The sequence below is a fragment of the Meles meles genome, chromosome 6 (genome assembly GCF_922984935.1).
Source record: "Meles meles chromosome 6, mMelMel3.1 paternal haplotype, whole genome shotgun sequence".
NCBI lineage: Eukaryota > Metazoa > Chordata > Mammalia > Carnivora > Mustelidae > Meles > Meles meles.
This window is the reverse complement of record NC_060071.1, coordinates 43,612,033-43,631,304: the sequence shown is the minus strand read 5'-3', so window position 1 is coordinate 43,631,304 and position 19,272 is coordinate 43,612,033. Positions and strand designations below refer to the sequence as shown.

Here is a 19,272-nt window from a genome sequence, read left to right as displayed (position 1 = left end):
GCCTTGTTACGGGATTCAAATACCGCGCCGCTCGCGCCCCCATTGGGCGGCCTTACGTACGGCGTGCTCTTCCTATTGGCTAGGCGGGAGACATTCCCGCAGGCGGATTGGCTGAATTTTCCAGACCCGTTTGGTTGTCATGACAATTGGTTGTTTTTTTTCCGCCTACTGTCTTTTTCTTTTCTTCTCTTTTTTCCTTTAAACTTCGGCCTCTAAAATCAACAAAAATGAAATACCTCACTGAGGACTTCTCTGAATTTTGAGTAGGTCTCACCTAAGAATGTCTACGTTTGTACTAATCGGGCGGAAGTTGTTTCTAGTCCGTTTCTGACCTTTATTCCTCTTCCGGAAATTTCGAGTTGGAAATCAAGGTTGGGCTGGCCTGAGTAGAGGAGTAGACGCCTCTGGGAGGTTCAGGGTCAGCACTGTTAGGTGGTTGAGACTCAAACGTGTGCTAAAGAAGTGGGAATCGTGGCATTTACGCAAAAGCTAAGACTCCCAAGGAGAGGAAAATAAAAAGGTAAATGTGATTTGTGTGGTTCGTGATTCATGTAAGCTCTCCATTGAATTACCGCCACTTAGCGCGTTTTCCGGTATGTCCTATGGTTGGATTTTCAGTAAATATTTGTCGAATAAAATGACCCTATGGCGTGTATAAGATTTTAAAGTGAGAAAGAGAGTGTGAGCCAGCCTTGGCCAGATGGTTGGGAGACCGGAAAAAGGAAAGGAAGAAGGGGAGATGAAAGGTCCAACGCCCACAGTAGAGGTAGCAGAATGACAACTGATAGCAGCCTTCGTCCAAGAATTTGAGCAAGTTCCGGTCTACCACTTTTCACTGGGGTACTAAGGTTACTGGGGTACTAAGGCGGCTTGAAGTTATCTGGATTAAATTCTGCCCTTCCCCTTGCATCTGACGTTTCTAAAGCTGTTATCTCTTCTGTAAAACCTGAATAATTGCAGCTACTATGTGGCATGGAAAGATGTTAGTGTATCCATTGACAGAGTACTGAAAATTAGGTATCCAGCGAAAAAGTCTTAAGAAGGAAAAATAGATGTTTAGTGCACTGAAGTTGTGAGTAAAATTATATTTGTACTTGTTATAACACTATGATATTGAAAGCCAGAACTATGAAAATAAAATCCTCACCACTCACAGGGCTTTGTAAACAGGAGTGTTGTGAATGACAAAGTGCTTTTATTAACTGACTTGACATTTTCAACACTGAATAATTTAATCCACATTAGACATTGCATTTTCATTAAAAATGGAAATATTTCTTTTGTATCCTTCACTGCAACTAACCTGGAACTTTACAAATACACTTTTTGATTCAACATTTTCTTTAATGCATTGTAGTCTGTATATATTTTTTTCTCTCTCTCTCTTTTTTTTTTTTTTTAAGCAATCTCTACACTCAGTGTGAGGCTTGAACTCAGGACCTGGAGATCAAGAGTCACAAGCTCTACTGACTGAGCCAGCTAAGCCCCCTACTACTCCTATCTATATTTCCTGTTCTCTCCTCTCTCAGGTAACATTTATTGATCACACTTCCTATATACTAATTTACATAACACTTTCTTGTTGAATCCTCATAACAATCATTATAAAGTAGGTAGTATTATCCCAAGTGTTTTGTTTTTATTGGGGTATAATTGGGGTGTAATTTTATTGGGGTATAATTGACATATAACATTAGTTTCAGTACACAACATGATTAGATATTTGTATATATTGCAAAATGATCACAATAAGTCTAGTTAACATTCATCATGTATTATCCCAACTTGACAGATGAAGAAAGTAGGGCTCAGAAGAGTTCAATGCCTTGGCTGCAATCACAGCACTTCTCAGTTTCAAAGCTAGGATCTGTACTCTAGTCTGATTCCAAAGCCTGTGGTCTTTCCACTATATTTACCATTGTCACTCTATCTACATTTTGCAGAAAGAGTGGGAAAATGCTGAAAGTCATTGAAGGAAATCAAGTATTAAATTAACCAAAAAGAAATTTCTTAAAGGCCAATGGCCCTTTACAGTATGGTAAAATTCCACATAATCAATAGATTTTAATTTCTTGATCAATTACTGCTTGAAAAGTTGTACATATGAACTCCAGTGGATATAGGGTGAAGGGAGATGTTTGCCAACAGAGGGAGCACCCCAAGCAAAAGCATGGACCACCAGTACTAAATTGGCATGACTGGAGACAGGTGAATGGCTTAGCTTGGCAGGAGGTATTGGGTTTCAAGTAGGTGTTGCCTAGTGTCTTCCACCACCATGAAAGGGCGTTAGAGACAGAGAGGGACGGACTTGCAGTCTTGGCATCAGGACTGTTCTGAATGGTCAAAGATTTGCTTGCCGTTTGTCAGACCCTCCTCACTTCCAATTTCTTATTCAGGTACATACTCACCTTTTCTCCTGGTCTTGGGATACTTTTTCTCAGATTTCCAGGACCTTCCCCCATTGGGGATAATTTACAGGTAGCCACTGTTGCAGAACTCAAGAACGTCAGTTATCAAAAATTGCCCTAGGTCAGTTTAGAGCTAGAAACCCAACAGCTCTTCCAGAAGTCCCAAAGGCAGGCCACGAGCACCATCTGAAGCTTAACCTAGGGGCTAATTAATTTGAACAAATGCACTAGAATGTAAGTTCCATGAGGGCAGGGATATTGGTTTTGTGCACAATTCTATCTCTAGTGCCTAGTATAAATAAGATGGTTATTTACTGTTGAATTTTTATCAGGACTCATTTGGATTACCAACTAGTGTATCATGTAAGACAAGTCCAAAAGCTCAGCTCATGGTTGTGATTTCTACATCCTTGGTGAATTTCAGTTGCCATTATTCCAGACCATAGGGCATGAAGGGCTCAGTTTAATTTATATATCATCATAATATATATAATTTATATATCACCTGTGAATGATATAATCAACAAATTACCATTTTCACCAGCAGATTATTTTGTTTTGTTTTAGAGATTTTATCTATTTGACAAGGAGAGAGAGACAGAGAGAGAGGGAATACAAGCAGGGGGAGTGGGAGAGGGAGAAGCAGGCTTCCCACTGAGCAGGGAGCTGGATGCAGGGCTTGACCCCAAGACCCTGGGCTTATGTCCTGAGTTGAAGGCAGATGCTTAACAACGGAGTCACCTAGGCACCCTCACCAGCAGATTTTTCTCAGAACCCAGCAATCTTCCTACTATACTACCATGTTCTCTCAGTTGCCTTTATCCCATTTCTCTTACCAGCTCCATCCATTTCTACCTACCTCTTTCCGATTTCTTTTCTCTCAACTAGCTAGAAGCCAAAATATATTTGCTAGGTTAACATTAAAATGTCAGTTTGTGCAAGGCACTGCGGGGAACAGAGAAGAATAAGTATGAACCATGTCCTCAAGCTGAAAACAATGAGGGGAGACATATAGGAACAAAATTATTGTAGGAGGCAGAACCTATAAAAGAATGAGCAAATGGGGCGCCTGGGTGGCTCAGTCATTAAGCATCTGCCTTTGGCTTGGGTCATGCATGGTCGCAGGGTCCTGGGATCAAGCCCTGCATCAGGCTCCCTGTTCAGATGGAAGCCTGCTTCTCCCTCCCCCTCCACTTTTTTTCCTCTGCTTCTCTCTTCCCTTCTATTGCTCTACCTGCTTGTGCACTCTCACTCTCTGGATAATGACTTGGTCATGCTTTGTTTCAGAAAGCTGACCCACTGGGCAGCATGAAGAATGGATTATAGTGGATTGGAAAGCTAAAGGTTTCCCAGGTGAGATGTAACAAAAATTTGACTTGGAGGGGTGCCTGGGTGGCTCAGTGGGTTAAAGCCTCTCCCTTCGGCTCAGGTCATGATCCCAGAGTCCTGGGATCGAGCCCCACATAGGGCTCTCTGCTCTGTGGGGAGACTGCTTCCCCTCTCTCTCTGCCTGCCTCTCTGCCTACTTGTGATCTCTGTCTGTCAAATAAATAAAAATCTTAAAAAAAAAATTTTGACTTGGATGAGTGTGAAAAATGAAAAGTGGAAACAGGTATGGCAGGTAATTTTGGAGGAATGACAGAACCCTCACAAATAACTGAACGTGGGTGATGGAAAATAATTGTAAAGTAATAAATGTGAAAGTTTTGAGCGGTTACATTAAAATTCTCTCAAGTTATACAAACCAAGTTATAAATAAAAATAGTAATTTCCATTGCTAATTTCTTTGGGAGGGGGAAGGGTAGGTGAGTTAATTTTCTTACAAAAAGAAGGGCTTTTCCTCCTTGGATGCAAGCCTTGTTTGCATCCATCTTGACATCTTTCACCTTAACCAGTAGGTCAACGTTATCTATCCCATGTAGGTAACCAGGTAACCTATTACTGGCTAAACAGGGTGCATGGGTATGTCCAGTCTAGGGCCTGAAAACTTGCTCAGAAGCAAGATGACCCAGAGAGGTAGAAACGAACACCTTTCCAGTGCCTCCATGGGCCTCCACTTAAAATGATTCTGTAAAATCTGGACCTCAAGCCTGTGAATAATAGTAATAATAATAATTATTATTATTACATTTATTTGAGGGAGAAAGTGCACATAAATGGGGGAGGACCAGAGGAAGAATCTGAAGCAGACTCCACTGAGCACGAAGCCTGGAGCAATGCGAGGCCAGGAGGGAGGAGCTTGATCTCATGACCCTGAGATCATGACCTGAGCTGAAACCATGACCTGAGCTGAAACCAAGTCGCCCAACTGACTGAGTCAACCAGGCACACCATTTATTTTTATTATTTTTTTAAATTTTATTTATTTACTTGACAGACGAGATCACAAGTAGGCAGAGAGGCAGGCAGAGACAGAGAGCGGGGAAGCAGGCTCCCCGCTGAGCGGAGAGCCCAATGTGGGGCTCGATCCCAGGAGTCTAGGATCATGATCTGAATGGAAGGCAGGGGCTTTAATCCCCTGAGCCACCCAGGCACCCCTAAAGCCAAGAGAAAAATGAATCAGGCAAGAGGAATTCTCCCCTATTTGTGGGGTGCAAGGGGAGGCATGAAAGGTGAGTTGTTATTGTTGTTTTTAAGATTTTATTTATTTGACAGAAAGAGAAAATAACAAAAGAGCAGAAGCAAAGGAGAGCAGCAGGCAGAGGGAGAAGAAGTACAACACAGGGCTTGATCCCAGGACCCTGGGATCATGACCTGAGCAGAAGACAGATGCTCAACTGACTGAGCCACATAGGCATCCCCCCATCGATTTCTTTTACCCAAGTATCAGCAGAGAGAAGTTAAAGTTCTTCCACTACCAATTCCCCTGATTATAAATGCTTGAGAATATAACATCATTTTGCACACACGGCTTTCCCATACGCTAAACTTTAGTTTAGGAGGGAGAAAACTAAATGAGCTCAGGAAGTGCATAGTAGTAATTCCAACAAAGCAAGAGGGTTTGTTTTACCTAACTGTGGTAGGTTAAAGATAGTCATAATTTTTTTTTTTTTTTTTTTTTTTGCTGTCACTTCTATTAACAGGGGTAGCTATCTCCTTCCCCCTCAATCTGGACTAGTTTCAAGATGGCTCACTCACATGGCTGCTGATAGGGGGAGGAAAGGTCTTTTGGCCAGTGGCCAATAGGAAACCAAAGCCATCTACCAACACCCATGTGAGTGCTTAGAAGCCCATCGTCCATACTAAGTGAAGGCTTCAGATGACAGAGGGCTCCAGTTATCATCTTGACTGTTAAGCAACATCATGAGAGACCCTGAGCCAGAAGCACCAACCTATGCTGCTTCCAAATTCTTGACCCACAGAAACTAAGATGTTGTTTAAGCCACTAAGTCCTAGAGTTACAAATCAACAAATATTTCACAGCAATGGATAATACAAAACTCTGGGGAGTGTGTGGCTAATAGTGATGTTCTAGGAAATCAGGTACACCATAACAACTTATTTTCTGAGCAAATGCTAATAACATGGTAATCTAGATAGCAGTTCAATGAAAGACATTCATTCCTTTTTAAAGGCAGGTCAGGGTGCAGTGGATGGGAGACTTACCACATCTCTTCCAAATCCCTTGTCCAACACTCCTGTTTCGAAAGCTCTTGAAAATCTAAAGGACAAAATCCGTGGGATAGCAAGCTTGGAGCGTCCCATATTATGGAAGAATTTCCACATATGTAAGTGGGGGAAGGGCAGGCCAGATCGGAACACCTGAGTGTCTTGAGTTGTGCTACCAGCCGCACAGGGGAAAAGGTCAAAATTCTTCCTTTATAGAGCACAGTGTATCAATGACAATCTGCAGAGTTCTACACTTTCCAAAGCTTTTCCCCACATATATATTGAATATTACACCTAAAGCAAAAATGATTTAGAAGTTCGTACTCAAGATTCAGCAGAGCCCATAATGAAAATTAGTATTTAGAGAATCCCATCCATTCTCTGCGGTGATGAAAAAGAATTAAGAGAGACAAGCAATTTGTCTGGGCTAATCAAAAGCATCTCCTAGAAACCCATACCTTCCACATGCTCTCTCAGTGATAGCCGTTAGCCTAAAACTAAGCCTAGAAGAAGCTAACAATATAGGCATCTCAGTGGTATGTGCTTTATTAACCTTTAAAAGGGCACCAAGTCCCTGTATAGCACAATTTGGTGAGGATAAAATTAGGGGCAAATGAGAAGTTCTAGTTAATTTCTCCATAACATTCTCCGTTAGATCAGACAGGACAAATGGCTTCATATCCTTTGCCAATTCTGATCCACTGGCAATGGCAGCCCAAAATACAGCATTGGATGGTGTTGATGGGCAACTCATTATGTCCCTGCCGTGACTGAAAGGCAAAGGAAGGCAAATGTGCTGGGAATCCTTCATCCCTCTAGTAGAAGAAAAATTCCAACCCATCAAAGGAGGGCTGAAGAGGAGTGTTCTTTCTTACCTAGTAATTATCTTCTTAGACTCTAGAAGAAAATGATGAGTGACAAACACTGATCAGCACCATGCAATGCTACCATTTGTTATCAAGGGCAAGTGCAAGGGAAGTTGTTTTGGGTGGTTTGGATGGAATACAGTGAGCACTAAAAAAACTTTTTTTCTTTTTCTTCCTTTTTATGCAGGAACTGCCAAAGTTTGTGTTTAATATTTAAAAGTATGACTGAACTTCTAAAGTATGTACTACATGCAAAGCTCTTAGCACTTGTTACCTCATTTAATTCTAATAACAACCTATTCTGTTTTATAAATAAGACCTACGAGGCTCAGAAAGCTTAAGTTGTTCAAAGCTGCACAATTCAAAGCCCTTGCCTGTCTGACACCAAAACCTTTATTCTTTCCACAGCTACAGAAATCATTTGTATGGCCTGTGAAATTGTACAGAATACACAGGACAGAGAGGAGATGGCGCCCAGTAGGTCCAACCACAAAATAGGTAACACTTATTTTGCTTAGTAAGAAATAGTTTTGGGGTGCTTGGATGGTTTAGTCGGTAAGCATCTGGCTCTCAAGTCTCAGCTCAGGTCTTGATCTAGGGTCATGAGTTCAAGCCTGCATAGAGCCTACTTAAAAAAAAAAAAAAAGAAAAAGAAAAGAAAGAAATAGTTGTTTTGGACATATAGTTGACCTTTGAACAATATGGGGGAGTTAGGGCCACTAACCATGCAGCCAAAAATCCATGTGTAACTTTTCACTCCCCCCAAACTTAACTACTAATAACCTACTGTGGACCAGAAGCCTTATTGATTACATAGTCGTAACACATTCTGTACATCATATGTATTATATACTGTATTACAATAAAGTAAGTTAGAGAAAAAAATCCTAAGGATATCATAACGGCAATAAAATAAAATTTTTTAAAAAAGAATATGAGGAAAATACATTTACTATACTGTACTTATTGAATAAAGTCCATGTATAAGCGGACCTGTGTAGTTCAAACCCATGTTGTTCAAGAGTCAACTGCAATTCTTAATTCAAGACGACTGAATCTATAACTGAGAGAAGATATTTCAACCTTGACATATCTAATATTGTGATACGCTTTTTTTTTTTTTAAGGTTTTATTTTTAAGTAATTTCTATACCCAAGGTAGGGTGTAAACTTACAACCCCAAGATGAAGAGTCACTTGCTTTTAACAACAGGGCCAGCCAGGCAACCCATGAGGTCTTGAAGAAGTAAGAAAACTGTGTTTCCAGAGGAGTTGGAAGGTTAAGTTTGAAATCAGGATGCATTTTCTATAGAATTAAACTATTTCTGTTTATGAAAAACTAAGAGTGAAATGTCCAGAGTCTGTTTAGCGTTCCAAATACCATTTTTAAGAGTTAGTTTTCTGCATGTCAAATTGTTACAATTCAAATGATGAAGCAAGTTAGCAGCTAAAATAAAGTCACCAGAGTAAGAAAAATGTTTCAAATATCCGTTTATCACTTGCATATTAACAACAATAAAAATAAGGATTTTCTGACAAAAGAATTTTAGTTCTAAAGTATTTGGACAGCTATCACTGAAATTTTCATTTTGACATAAGATGCAGCAGGATATGGAAGACACCAAAAAAAAGCACAAAAGTTAAAATATTAAAAATTATTATCTTCTGTACTTGGTTCATTACTAATCACATTTTCTGTAACTAATTGCAGTCACTTACTAAGCTCCTGAATTAACAATCCAAGTTTTTGCCACAAATATTTGTATTAAATAAGTTTTAAATAAGGCTTTATCTACATAAAAAAAATCAGTAGCCGTTATGAAACAGGTCAACAGGTAGTCGTGCATCTAAATGTGATGTAATTTTAAAAAATAGAGAAATCTATCTGTTCCTCTTCTGTTTGGGGGAACATCAAGAGGACTCCATTGTACAGAATTCTCCCCATATATACTTCTTCCACCCTTGACAGGGACCCTGGCTTTTCCAGTGCAAAGTCCTACATCCATCACAGGCTACTTGAAGACAGGCTACTTGCTCCTTTCCCCACAGTAAGATGGTAGGCATGGGCCACCGTCACTCTTTCTGTCTCCCTCCTCTGCCCTTCTATAACTGTAGCCTAATCATCAAGTATTCTTTTTAAAAAAATGTTATTTTACATCCACATTTCTTAACCATAGTCCATCCTCCATCTCTACACATGGCTATGTTGAAGCATGTTGATATTGACAATTAAAACAGTGTTACATTTACTAATACAAAAAAAAAAAAAGCAAGTAGCTATAACTGAATGAATATGAAAATTCTGCAAATGTCAACTTGAGTGAGATTACTAGTTTTGAATTCCAAGATGTCTAACAGAAACTATTTTATAAAACTAATTATGAAACACAAAGACAATAGAAATATAAGTTATTTATTAATCAATCCACTTACAAAGCAGGTGGCTTAATGCAAGCTTATTGACATCTTCACATATGATCCATGGGAACATGTCTTCCACATACAGACAGTGACGTTACTGACTGATGCATTTGCAATCTGGGGCATATTAAGCATATTTAGACAAATAAAGTTAGGCTATCCTGTATATGAAAGTATCTTGATAATATGCATCCTGAAGTGGATTAAAACTTTCTCCAAAGGAGAAATGTTAGTACGTTAACTTAACTTTATATTCTATATTATGCAGTAAATCTTAACTATAGAAATTAAAAATTTTATATCAGTGATCGACTCTTGGTAATGTATGAAGTGGGAGTCTAAAACCAGAGCAACAGTAGGTTGACAGTATAATTTGTGCCTCACAGTATCTGCAGATTTACTGTTTTCAAGTTTAAAGAGAAATAAAACAAGAGACATGTAGATTTAGCTGACTTTATTTATCTTTAAACTAATAAAATCCCTTAAAAGTGATCCTGGGACCTTGAGAAGTTCTATGAATGTAGAGATACCTGCCAATGACTGCAATTCTAAATCCTGACTGAATGTGTTTATTACAAAATCAGTGTTAAGCAGATATCCTTACTATACGTGCTTAGCAGAAGACGGAACAAAATTCTACATGTCTTCTTCAATTTCCCTAGAATTTTGTGAAATCTGCAAGTATGTACAATCCAGCTAATTGAATGAGTATTTAGTGTTCATCAGAGCTGTTTCACAGCAGCAAAAACTGACTCAGGGAAATAAAAGTTCTAAACGATGTAGAAAAAGAGAAATACAATCAGAACAGCAGTCTAAATGTAGGATATCAATATTCAACTCTATCTGTATTGTGCTGAAAGGAAAAGGATACGCCAAGAAAATTTCTATTGATCACTCTGGTGATGTGAATACCACCTGCATCTGATTGAATATGGTTTGTATTCTGTTCCCAGTATTAAGGATGGTATTTAACTCAGAACTCCATATTGTAAATATACAGCAGCCATTTTGTCCTAATTAAGGAATGTCTTAATACACAATATTATCATTTTCTAGAGGATCTTTATACATTAAACTAAAGTACATGATTGATTAAATTAAAGGTTAGTAATGGATAAAAAAATTCATAATTCTCAAGACCTGGTACTATGTAAAAAACAAAAGACCACAAAATTCTACTTACTAAAGCAGCTAATCTTGCCTGCAAGTTTAGGGTCACAAGCCCGTAATATGTGCAAAGAAATGCAATACAAGGAACCATGCAAAAATACAGTAAAATGATACAGGAAAAATGTCAAATCTAGAAAAAAAAAAGCTTTTATAAATACATCAAACTCAACTGTATACATAAACTGTAGGTCTAGCATTAGTTGTACCATATAGCAGAGCCGCACTCTAAGTTCAAGGCTTCCAAATCTGCGCAGGTTAAGTCACGCCATCTTTGGTTGACTGCAGTACCAGGAGGACGGGAATGAGAGGGAGGGCAAGAGTTCTGAAACATGGTGTCAACTTTCACTTGGCAGCTGGGCCTCAATGTCCACTCTGCATATGGGGCACTTCTTATTGGTAATCAACCACTGGTCGACACATACTTGGTGGAAAAGGTGCATACAAGGAAGGCGTCTATTATAGGCAAACAAAACAAAAAGCAAAAATTGCAAAAGTGAATTTCATGACAACTGCATGTGGCATTTACTCTTAAATGAAGGATAACATGTTATAATTCACAGCAGTGTTTTGAAGTTACCAGGCATCTTTCCCTTCTGTAAACAATAAAACAAAACAACCAAAAAACCCACATACGCAATCTCTCTAATGAGTTGTACCTATATTACATTACGACTTTGGGCAATATAATGTATAAATGACCACAATAATTAACTGTCACAGCTATGGAACCAAATTACATAAAATCTTGGGAATTTTAAGAATGACAATTACGCTAGCAATTATTCCAGTTTGGCTTCTATACCTGAGCTGCCAATGCAACGAGGCTGGCAATATGCTCCCTTTTACATAATACTGCAAATATATTTTTGATATTAAATCATTGTATTTATTCAGCATTTAAAAATATATTTCATTTAATTCTCTCTCCAAAACATTAGCATGATGTTACAGTAAGTATCGTATTAATTAAGGAATGTCTTAATAGACAATATTATTTTTTTATCTAGAGGATCTTTATACATTAAACTTGAGTACATGACTGATTAAAGTTAAACAGGGGCGCCTGGGTGGCTCAGTCATTAAGTGTCTGCCTTTGGCTCGGATCATGATCCTGGGGTCCTGGGATGGAGCCCCACATCAGTCTCCCTGCTCAGCAGGGAGCCTCCTTCTCCCTCTCCCACTCCCCCTGCTTGTGTTCCCTCTGTCGCTGTGTCTCTCTCTGTGAAATAATCTTTAAGAAAAAAAAAAAAGGTTAACAATATTGTTTTCAATAATATTGTTATATCCACTTAAAGAAAGGTTAATCTGTTTTGGAATATATTTATATTATCAAACTACGTTGTTATACAATCAAATAAATACAGTGTTATAGGTCAGTTATATCTCAATAAAAAATTAATGGAAAAAATAAAAGTAGGTTAAAAGATGATGATTACTTCACTATATTACCCTAGGCTATCAATTAGAAATTGAGAAATAATGCTTCCAGGAAATACAGGATAATACTAAATCTATTTGAACAGTGAGATAAAAGTTACCGATTTAGTAAGTGTCCATTTCCACTTTCATCCAGTTAAAGAACTGTCATACATTTTCAGACTTCCTAATATTTTGTAAAATTAGTAGCTTAAAAGAGGTGTTCTAATTACTGTGTGAACAGGACTGTCAATGCTGTAAAAACAATTACCTTCCATATTTATAAAACTTCTTTGGAAACATAGTGTTCTAAAATAGCCTTAGGGGCTCCTGGGTGGCTCAGCTGGTTAAGCGGCTGCCTTTAGCTCCGGTAATGATCCCAGGGTACTGGGATCAATCAGTCTGTGTCGGGCTCCCTGCTCAGTGGGGAATCTGCTTCTCCGTCTCCCTCTCTCCCTCATTTGTGTGTGTGCTCATGCTCTTGCTCTAAAATAAATAAAATCCTAAAATGTGTTTGAAATAGCCTTATATGTGGTATGGTAGCCAACCGTGCATAATTTTTTTTCTCTCTCAGCCAACTGAAGAAATATGAAAAAGTTATCCTTACATATTAGGGCAACAAAATCATCATGGGGTCTGTTATATATGTTATAGAACTTGTTCCATGTGAGATTATGTTACATTAGAAAAAACAAAATAAAAATAAAACAATTCCTTAAGAGATTATAAAAAGAAAATGCCTGGGGCACCTGGGTGGCTCAGTAGGTTGAGCATCTGACTCTTGATTTCGGCTCAGGTCATGATCTCAGGCTAGGAATGAGATGTTGGGCTCCCCACTAGGCGTGGAGCCTGCTTGAAAGTCTCTCTCTCCCTCTTCCTGTGCGCCCCCTCCCCTCACTCATTCACTCTCAAAAAAAAAAAAAAGCCTAAAATTAATAGGTTAGCACAGTAACATTTCTAAATCACAAAGTTGCGAGAAGAGTCCTATCAGCCGAGAGGAAATTTTAGGATAAAACTAATTTCTCAAAGATGCTATAAGACAAACTGCATGGAGCTAATGAGGATTGCCCTCTTTAAGCTCTGAAGAACACATTAATATCACCATCTTAGGTTCTAAAGGGGCCTCCACATTCTCCTTTCTGAAAGATTTATATAAGACAATTTGATCACAAAATTCCCCTGGCTAAATCTTGGTGTGCCCCTAAAATGGGCAGTATATTTCCCATTACCAACCCCTCTGTTGGTAAGACAAAGATTCATCTTTCTATTCTTCTGCTCCCTGTAAAAAGGCAATTCTACATGTCAAATATTGGTAACAGGGTATGCCAGGAATTTGGTTTCTAGTCTACTTTCAAAAAAAAAAATCTCTTGTACAGTTTTGACACAGATTTTAGATAATTAATGTCTAGTTACCTCACATCTTCACCTTCCTCTAAAATAGACAAACAGATAGTACATTTTTCCTCTGTGTCTTCCTCAGTCCCTTCTTCCCCATCTTGTTTGCAGTGCAGTTTCCTCTGTGAGAACCAATCAGTTGTTACCTTATTAGTAGAGATGACATTATTGAACAACTGAGTAAAGTCTCTGTTTATTTGAAAAACAAAAACAAAACAAAACCACACATTCACACCCACAACTTATTTCCCATGTAGCTCTCACGAATTCACAGATGAATTAAATGACTATCACCAACTGTTTTCTTTTAAGACCTTTAAATAGCATCAAAAGCAAAATCAAATGTAACAGAAATTCATTAGTTTTAATTCATTAGTTTCTATTATCTTTAGTCCACAGTTAGGATATACAATATAAACTCTATTTCTGTCCCGTCATGAATACAGCTACATGAACTTTATTCTACTAATGAATATTTCAAATAATACCCAAATACATTAATACTAATTATAGTCTTTACCTTAGATAGTTGAAAGGACTTAAATTTAGTGGTAACACCTCATTAATACAAAGAACATCATTTTCACACTTTAATATTCTCTGTATAGCAGAGGCCATTGTTGCTTGCTGAAAGAACTTATTTAACATGTCTGCTCCTTAAATTCTAGATATACTACTATATAAGGAATTGAGGGTAGAATGTAAGAAATGTAGATCAATTAAATGTCCAAATAAATGGCTAGTTAAATTATGGTACTGCTATACGATGAAATTTTGTATATGCTATTAAAAGAATACGGGCGATCTGTAAGTACGGAAAGAGGAGGAAAAGAAAATGTGCAAAACTGTGTGCATATCATCCCTTTTGTGTTTCTTTTGAAAGGGAAAGAGAAAATCCATACATATGCACGTTATTGTAAATGCATAAAAATATCTGGAAGATTACCCAAGAATGCCCTACCTATGATTTTTTGGCTGAGAAGGAAGACGGGGGTCGGCAGGGTAAGAAATTTAAGTATTTTTTGGACCTTTAATTACTTAAAAAACAAAACAAAACAAACAAAAAAAACTATGTATGTGTGGTTTTAGTAATAAATAATGTAGGGGCCAGACTCCACAATCTCAAAAAAGCTCTGTAATAGTAAATTTTATTCACTTAAACAATAATATAGACATTTCATAGGATAAATTCTTACCTTTTTATATTTATGTGGATATGTACATCTTTCAATTGTCCCCTGGGATGCACCACGATTCACATTTCCTAATCTTTCTTCCAAATGAATCAGTTCCTGAAGGTAAAGAATTAGTATCAAAAGCCAGGATGATTATTTCTTGAATAGCACTATTATTACTGTAAAAGCAATAAAGTTCCATATTTATAAACCTGCAATGTAAATACAAAAGCCATATATGGTAAGGCAAATGTTTGTTCTTTTCTCAGCCAATGTAGTAGTATGGCAAAGTTATCCTTACAGATTAGGACACCATATTACTACATGGTACTATAAAAGTCAGTTAGTACATATGCATGGAGAAGATGAAATCAATGAGTAAATCAGGGAAACAAATCAAGGGATAGCTGAAAGTCCCTCTGACTTCAACTTCCAAAATGACATGAAGAAACAATTCAAAACTTCAAATCATATTCAAATAATTTGTTCTTCCTGAAAATCAAAAAAGATAGTTAGCTACAAACTTTAGGTTTCTTCTGTCCAGTAATGTTTCTTTAAAAATAAGCTTAGTCAAAAGAAGTTGAGATTTTCCCCCCACATTTAATGGTATAGTTCTTCATCTGATATTTGTATCGATCGAATAAATTTCTATATTCTTTTATATTAGATGTTTTCATGTACTCATCTTTAGATATTTGGAAAACTTTGATACTAAGATTAATACTGCTTATAAACCATTCTGTGATAACCTTCAGAAGCAGTATCAAAAATTCAGATATTGTGCTGCCTTCTGATCCCCAGCCAGTGCAGCAATCCTATTCAACTGTGGACACCCATAATACATATACTCTCTATATATGTTAAAGATACTGTGGCAAATATCTTCATTAATTGTATTACACACCTCGAAATTGCCCCTGAAAGGACCTCTGAATGATGTTCCATCCAGTCCTGATGAAATGTAACGAATATGAGGATAGCCTGCCATGTCAGGAACCTATTTTAATAGAAGACATAGGCTAAATCAAGTAAGAGTAGGCTTGAGTTAGTTTTAACACACTAAATAATTGAGACACTCAATTCTCTCCATTCAGCTACTCACAAAATTCAACTTCAGTAAGTATACATAACTTCAAGCAAGCACTCTATAAAAGGGTTAGGTTCCTCTTCAAATGTAATCTCATAGAATAACTATTAAAATACAAGCAGAAAAAAAAAAGAATAGCTGTTCCATGAGATAATAGGTTTATTCTACTTGATTTATTTTGCACAAAGAATCCTAAACAGAAAATTCCGAAAGTTAATACTGATGCTCTTGGCAGTCTAAACATATGAACAGTAGAGTTTTCATAAGATTTTGTCACTTTCAGAGAACTGTATTAAATATTATAAAATAAAAATGCACAAAATTTTCCAACAAACTTGTTTCCCTTCCTCTAACTTCCTAATAGCCAAAGGTACTCTGGCTCTTTTTTTGTTATTTCCTTCTGTTGGTGACAGTTTTAATAGCATTTTCTAATTTTTTGTTAGACATACTTTTGTTTCGTTCTGTTGGTGAAAGTTTTAAGTGTTTTCTAATTTTTTGTTAGACATACTCAATCTTCATTATTCATGAATTTACCTGCTTGATAAAAATTATTTGTAACTCCAAAATCAACACCTGTGCTCTGAATCACAGCAGCAAAATCTGAGCATGCAGAACAAGGCTCTACCTTCCTGCTTCAGCTCTTATAGTATAAACAGGGGTCTTTTTTGTGATCTGTTTCAGTGCCATCTATTTAAGTTTCCATTTTTGTGCACTTTACTGGTGACTGTTTTTATTTTTTATTTTTTTAAAGATTTTATTTATTTATTTGACAGACAGAGATCACAAGTAGGCAGAGAGGCTGAGAGAGAGAGGAGGAAGCAGACTCCCTGCTGAGCAGAGAGCCTGATGCGGGGCTTGATCCCAGGACCCTGGGATCATGACCCAAGCTGAAAGCAGAGGCTTTAACCCACTGAGCCACCCAGGCGCCCCTACTGGTGACTGTTTTTAAAATGGCCACCAAACTTAAGCCATTCAGTTTAATGGCGGCTAGTGTTCCTAAATACAAGAAGGCTGTGATACGCCTTGTGGATAAGATGTGCGTAAGCTACATTCAGGCATGAGTTTCGTTGGCCATGAGTTCAACATTAATGACTCAATAATACATATCAAATAAGGTGTCTTTAAACTGAAACAGACATCAAAACAAAGTTATGTACTGACTGGCTATTGTGACCAGAGGCGTGGAGTAACCTAACTCTGTATTCACCGCAAGAATAATGGCTCTACATTTACTTAGTGTTTGCCCAACTTTATAAAATGTAACTAACATACACAACAATAGTAGACTGTATTAGGAAAGGGAGATTATGGGATAGAGCACCATTCTTCCATCATTATAAATAAATCTCCAACATTATTTATTAGTCAGCGTCCACTGAATCGCAACATACTTCTAACAAGTTTATAGCTTTAAAAGATAATTTGTATGTAGAAAAGAATTTAAAATAAGCATTAACTTTTAACCTTCAAGTAGCCTATTTTTCAAATATCTAAAACTTTCCTTGCAATCAAAATTAACACTACCAAGCTCTCAGCAGATAACCTAACCTCCTACACATCTCTAAGGAAAATAAGAAATAAGAAAGGAACTCCTGCCCCCTCAAATTATTTAAACCTGCACTTGCCCTGTAACTCTCCCTAAGTCTCCTTTGTTCCTGAGTCCCAGTTTCTTGGGAGGGCAGCTTTACTTCTTATTGCTAAGTAACCCCCATCCCTAAGACCTACAAATGTCAACTTAGTTGGAGTTCCGTGTGCTTCTGCTGTTTGACAGCTCTTTACATGCTATAACCACTGTAAGAGTATCATTCTCAATTCCAAAGCCTAAGTCTCAGGTATAATAAAGCATCTTGGAAACCATTCCTAAAAGCTCTTTACCCCCACAAGATGAAAAAACTTCCTTACTCTGTACCACCTTTTATAACTAGTAGATATTATGAATAGTAAACTCAATATATTTTTGCTGAACTTTTTCTTTAGAACTCAAATTGGTATCAACAAGATCTGAATCTGCTCAAGTCAGAGAGTCAGTATAGTCCTGCAGGTCAAAAAATAAAGGACGAATGCATCAGAACAGACCTATTAGTAGGTATAACAAAATAAAGCATATGTTATAGTGACAATAGGTCAGGACTGTCATCTTGGTACAAAAGAAAAAACTCTTATTTTTTTTATTAAGAATACATTTCACAATGCAAATATAAATACAGACTTTAATGTATCTTTTTATAGCATAATTTCAATCTAATAATAATAATTCTCAAATTACATTAAAACACCCATAACAACTAATAATATTTAAAATTTTTTCAATAAAATATTTAATTTGGAAAAGGAAAAATACTTTTAGAAGAAAACTATGTCAGAATTTTGAAATTTTTCTATTTTACCATTAAAGGAAGAGCTCCCAATTGTAAGTGATGAAGTCGCGGTGGTGCATGGTAATGGGCCAAGTGAGGATGCAGTGCTCCAGGCGTGTAAGTAGCTGCAGTCACTCCAGCTTCAATTCCCAGTTCCCTGACAAAGGATGAGAACACTACCTTTTAGCCTCATTTTTTTTTTAAAGATTTTATTTATTTATTTGACAGAGAGAGATCACAAGTAGGTGGAGAGGCAGGCAGAGAGAAAGGAGGAAACAGGCTCCCTGCTGAGCAGACAGCCCGATGCGGGGCTCGATCCCAGGACTCTGGGATCATGACCCAAGCTGAAGGCAGAGGCTTTTACCCACTAAGTCACCCAGGCGCCCCCCTTTTAGCCATCCTTAAAGTGTCTTTACTATCAACAGAAATGGAGGAATATATTTACATTTTTAAAGGTAATACAAATACAAAGTTTCTTAATTGACACAGCTGAGAAAAAGATAGTTAAACCCCAAAGATTTAATTAATAATTTCAAATTCATTTCAGCAATTAAAAAACTCAAAAACTCAATTCTATGACTATGAGAAGCAAAGCATCTGTACTCTAGTTTCACACTCTATAATGGAAGGAAACATGACGAATGACCCTTAAGGTTCCTTCTAATCTAAAAGTCTGATTCTACTTGAGGACCATACAAAATAGTTTCATTTTCTGGTTTATATGAATGTTACAGATCCTTCCAGTTGGATAGTGTCTGTGAGTTGTTGGCATCAAGATAATTAGAAGAATAAACACTTCTATAACCTTACAAAGTAAAGGTAAACAAAGTGTTACAAAGAGTAAAATTGGTAAATGCCACATTTTCATTTACTTATTCTCATTTTTCTTTTGCCTCAAGTATCATTGTGGATCAAGGTCTCATCTCTGCCTATCGACAATGGATCCAGAAAGAAAAATTAATGCAAATCTGCTTCCACTTCTCCAAAAAAGACCACACGTCTAGGACACAGGTTCGATTTCCCTTGTCAATAAACAGGGGTTAGGAATGGTAACGGAGATTTGGGTACAAAGGTGGGGAAGTGCATAAGGAAATTGTGAAAGATCCGTTTAGGGAGTTAACTTTGATGGCATATATCCCCTAAAAAAAACAACAAAAAAGCTCTACTCCTGTTTGACATAGCTCTCTGCCCAAGAACTCAAGTTCCTCTTTTCACTACAGGTTTCTATAACTTGCCCAGAGACAGTGCCTCACAGATAAGCTGGAATTCAGTTTTGCCACATCACCCTTCTGCATGGCATCCCACTATAAAGCATCTGGTCTGACATTTCTACCACAGGCTGCTGAGCAGAACTCTGAAATAAACAAGAT

General features: G+C 37.4%; 1 protein-coding gene and 1 long non-coding RNA gene across 14 annotated transcripts in view; one reads left to right on the top strand and one right to left on the bottom strand.

Moving 5' to 3' along the window:
• The first annotated feature begins 196 nt into the window (after positions 1-196).
• Positions 197-19,271, top strand: LOC123943889. Of its 3 annotated transcripts, XR_006818698.1 has the most exons (7): positions 197-520; positions 1,404-1,529; positions 7,292-7,381; positions 14,167-14,285; positions 17,941-18,019; positions 18,802-18,913; positions 19,123-19,271. It is a non-coding gene; the product is annotated as an uncharacterized LOC123943889 (long non-coding RNA). The 3 variants fall into 3 exon arrangements; XR_006818696.1 differs by lacking the exon at positions 7,292-7,381; XR_006818697.1 differs by lacking the exons at positions 1,404-1,529; positions 7,292-7,381.
• The window catches only part of RNF111 (ring finger protein 111), a 126,206-nt gene continuing 116,207 nt past the window's right edge, over positions 9,274-19,272 (bottom strand). For 8 of the 11 annotated variants that reach the window (XM_046008343.1, XM_046008346.1, XM_046008344.1 and 5 more), the window contains 5 exons: positions 17,933-18,059; positions 15,363-15,455; positions 14,480-14,575; positions 13,302-13,429; positions 9,274-10,925 (listed from right to left, as the gene is read on the bottom strand). In XM_046008343.1, coding sequence (XP_045864299.1) covers positions 10,808-10,925; positions 13,302-13,429; positions 14,480-14,575; positions 15,363-15,455; positions 17,933-18,059 — 562 coding nt within the window. In that variant the 3' untranslated portion in view covers positions 9,274-10,807. The remainder of the gene's footprint in view (positions 10,926-13,301; positions 13,430-14,479; positions 14,576-15,362; positions 15,456-17,932; positions 18,060-19,272) is intronic. The other 3 variants (XM_046008345.1, XM_046008347.1, XM_046008348.1) reach the window with 1 other exon arrangement.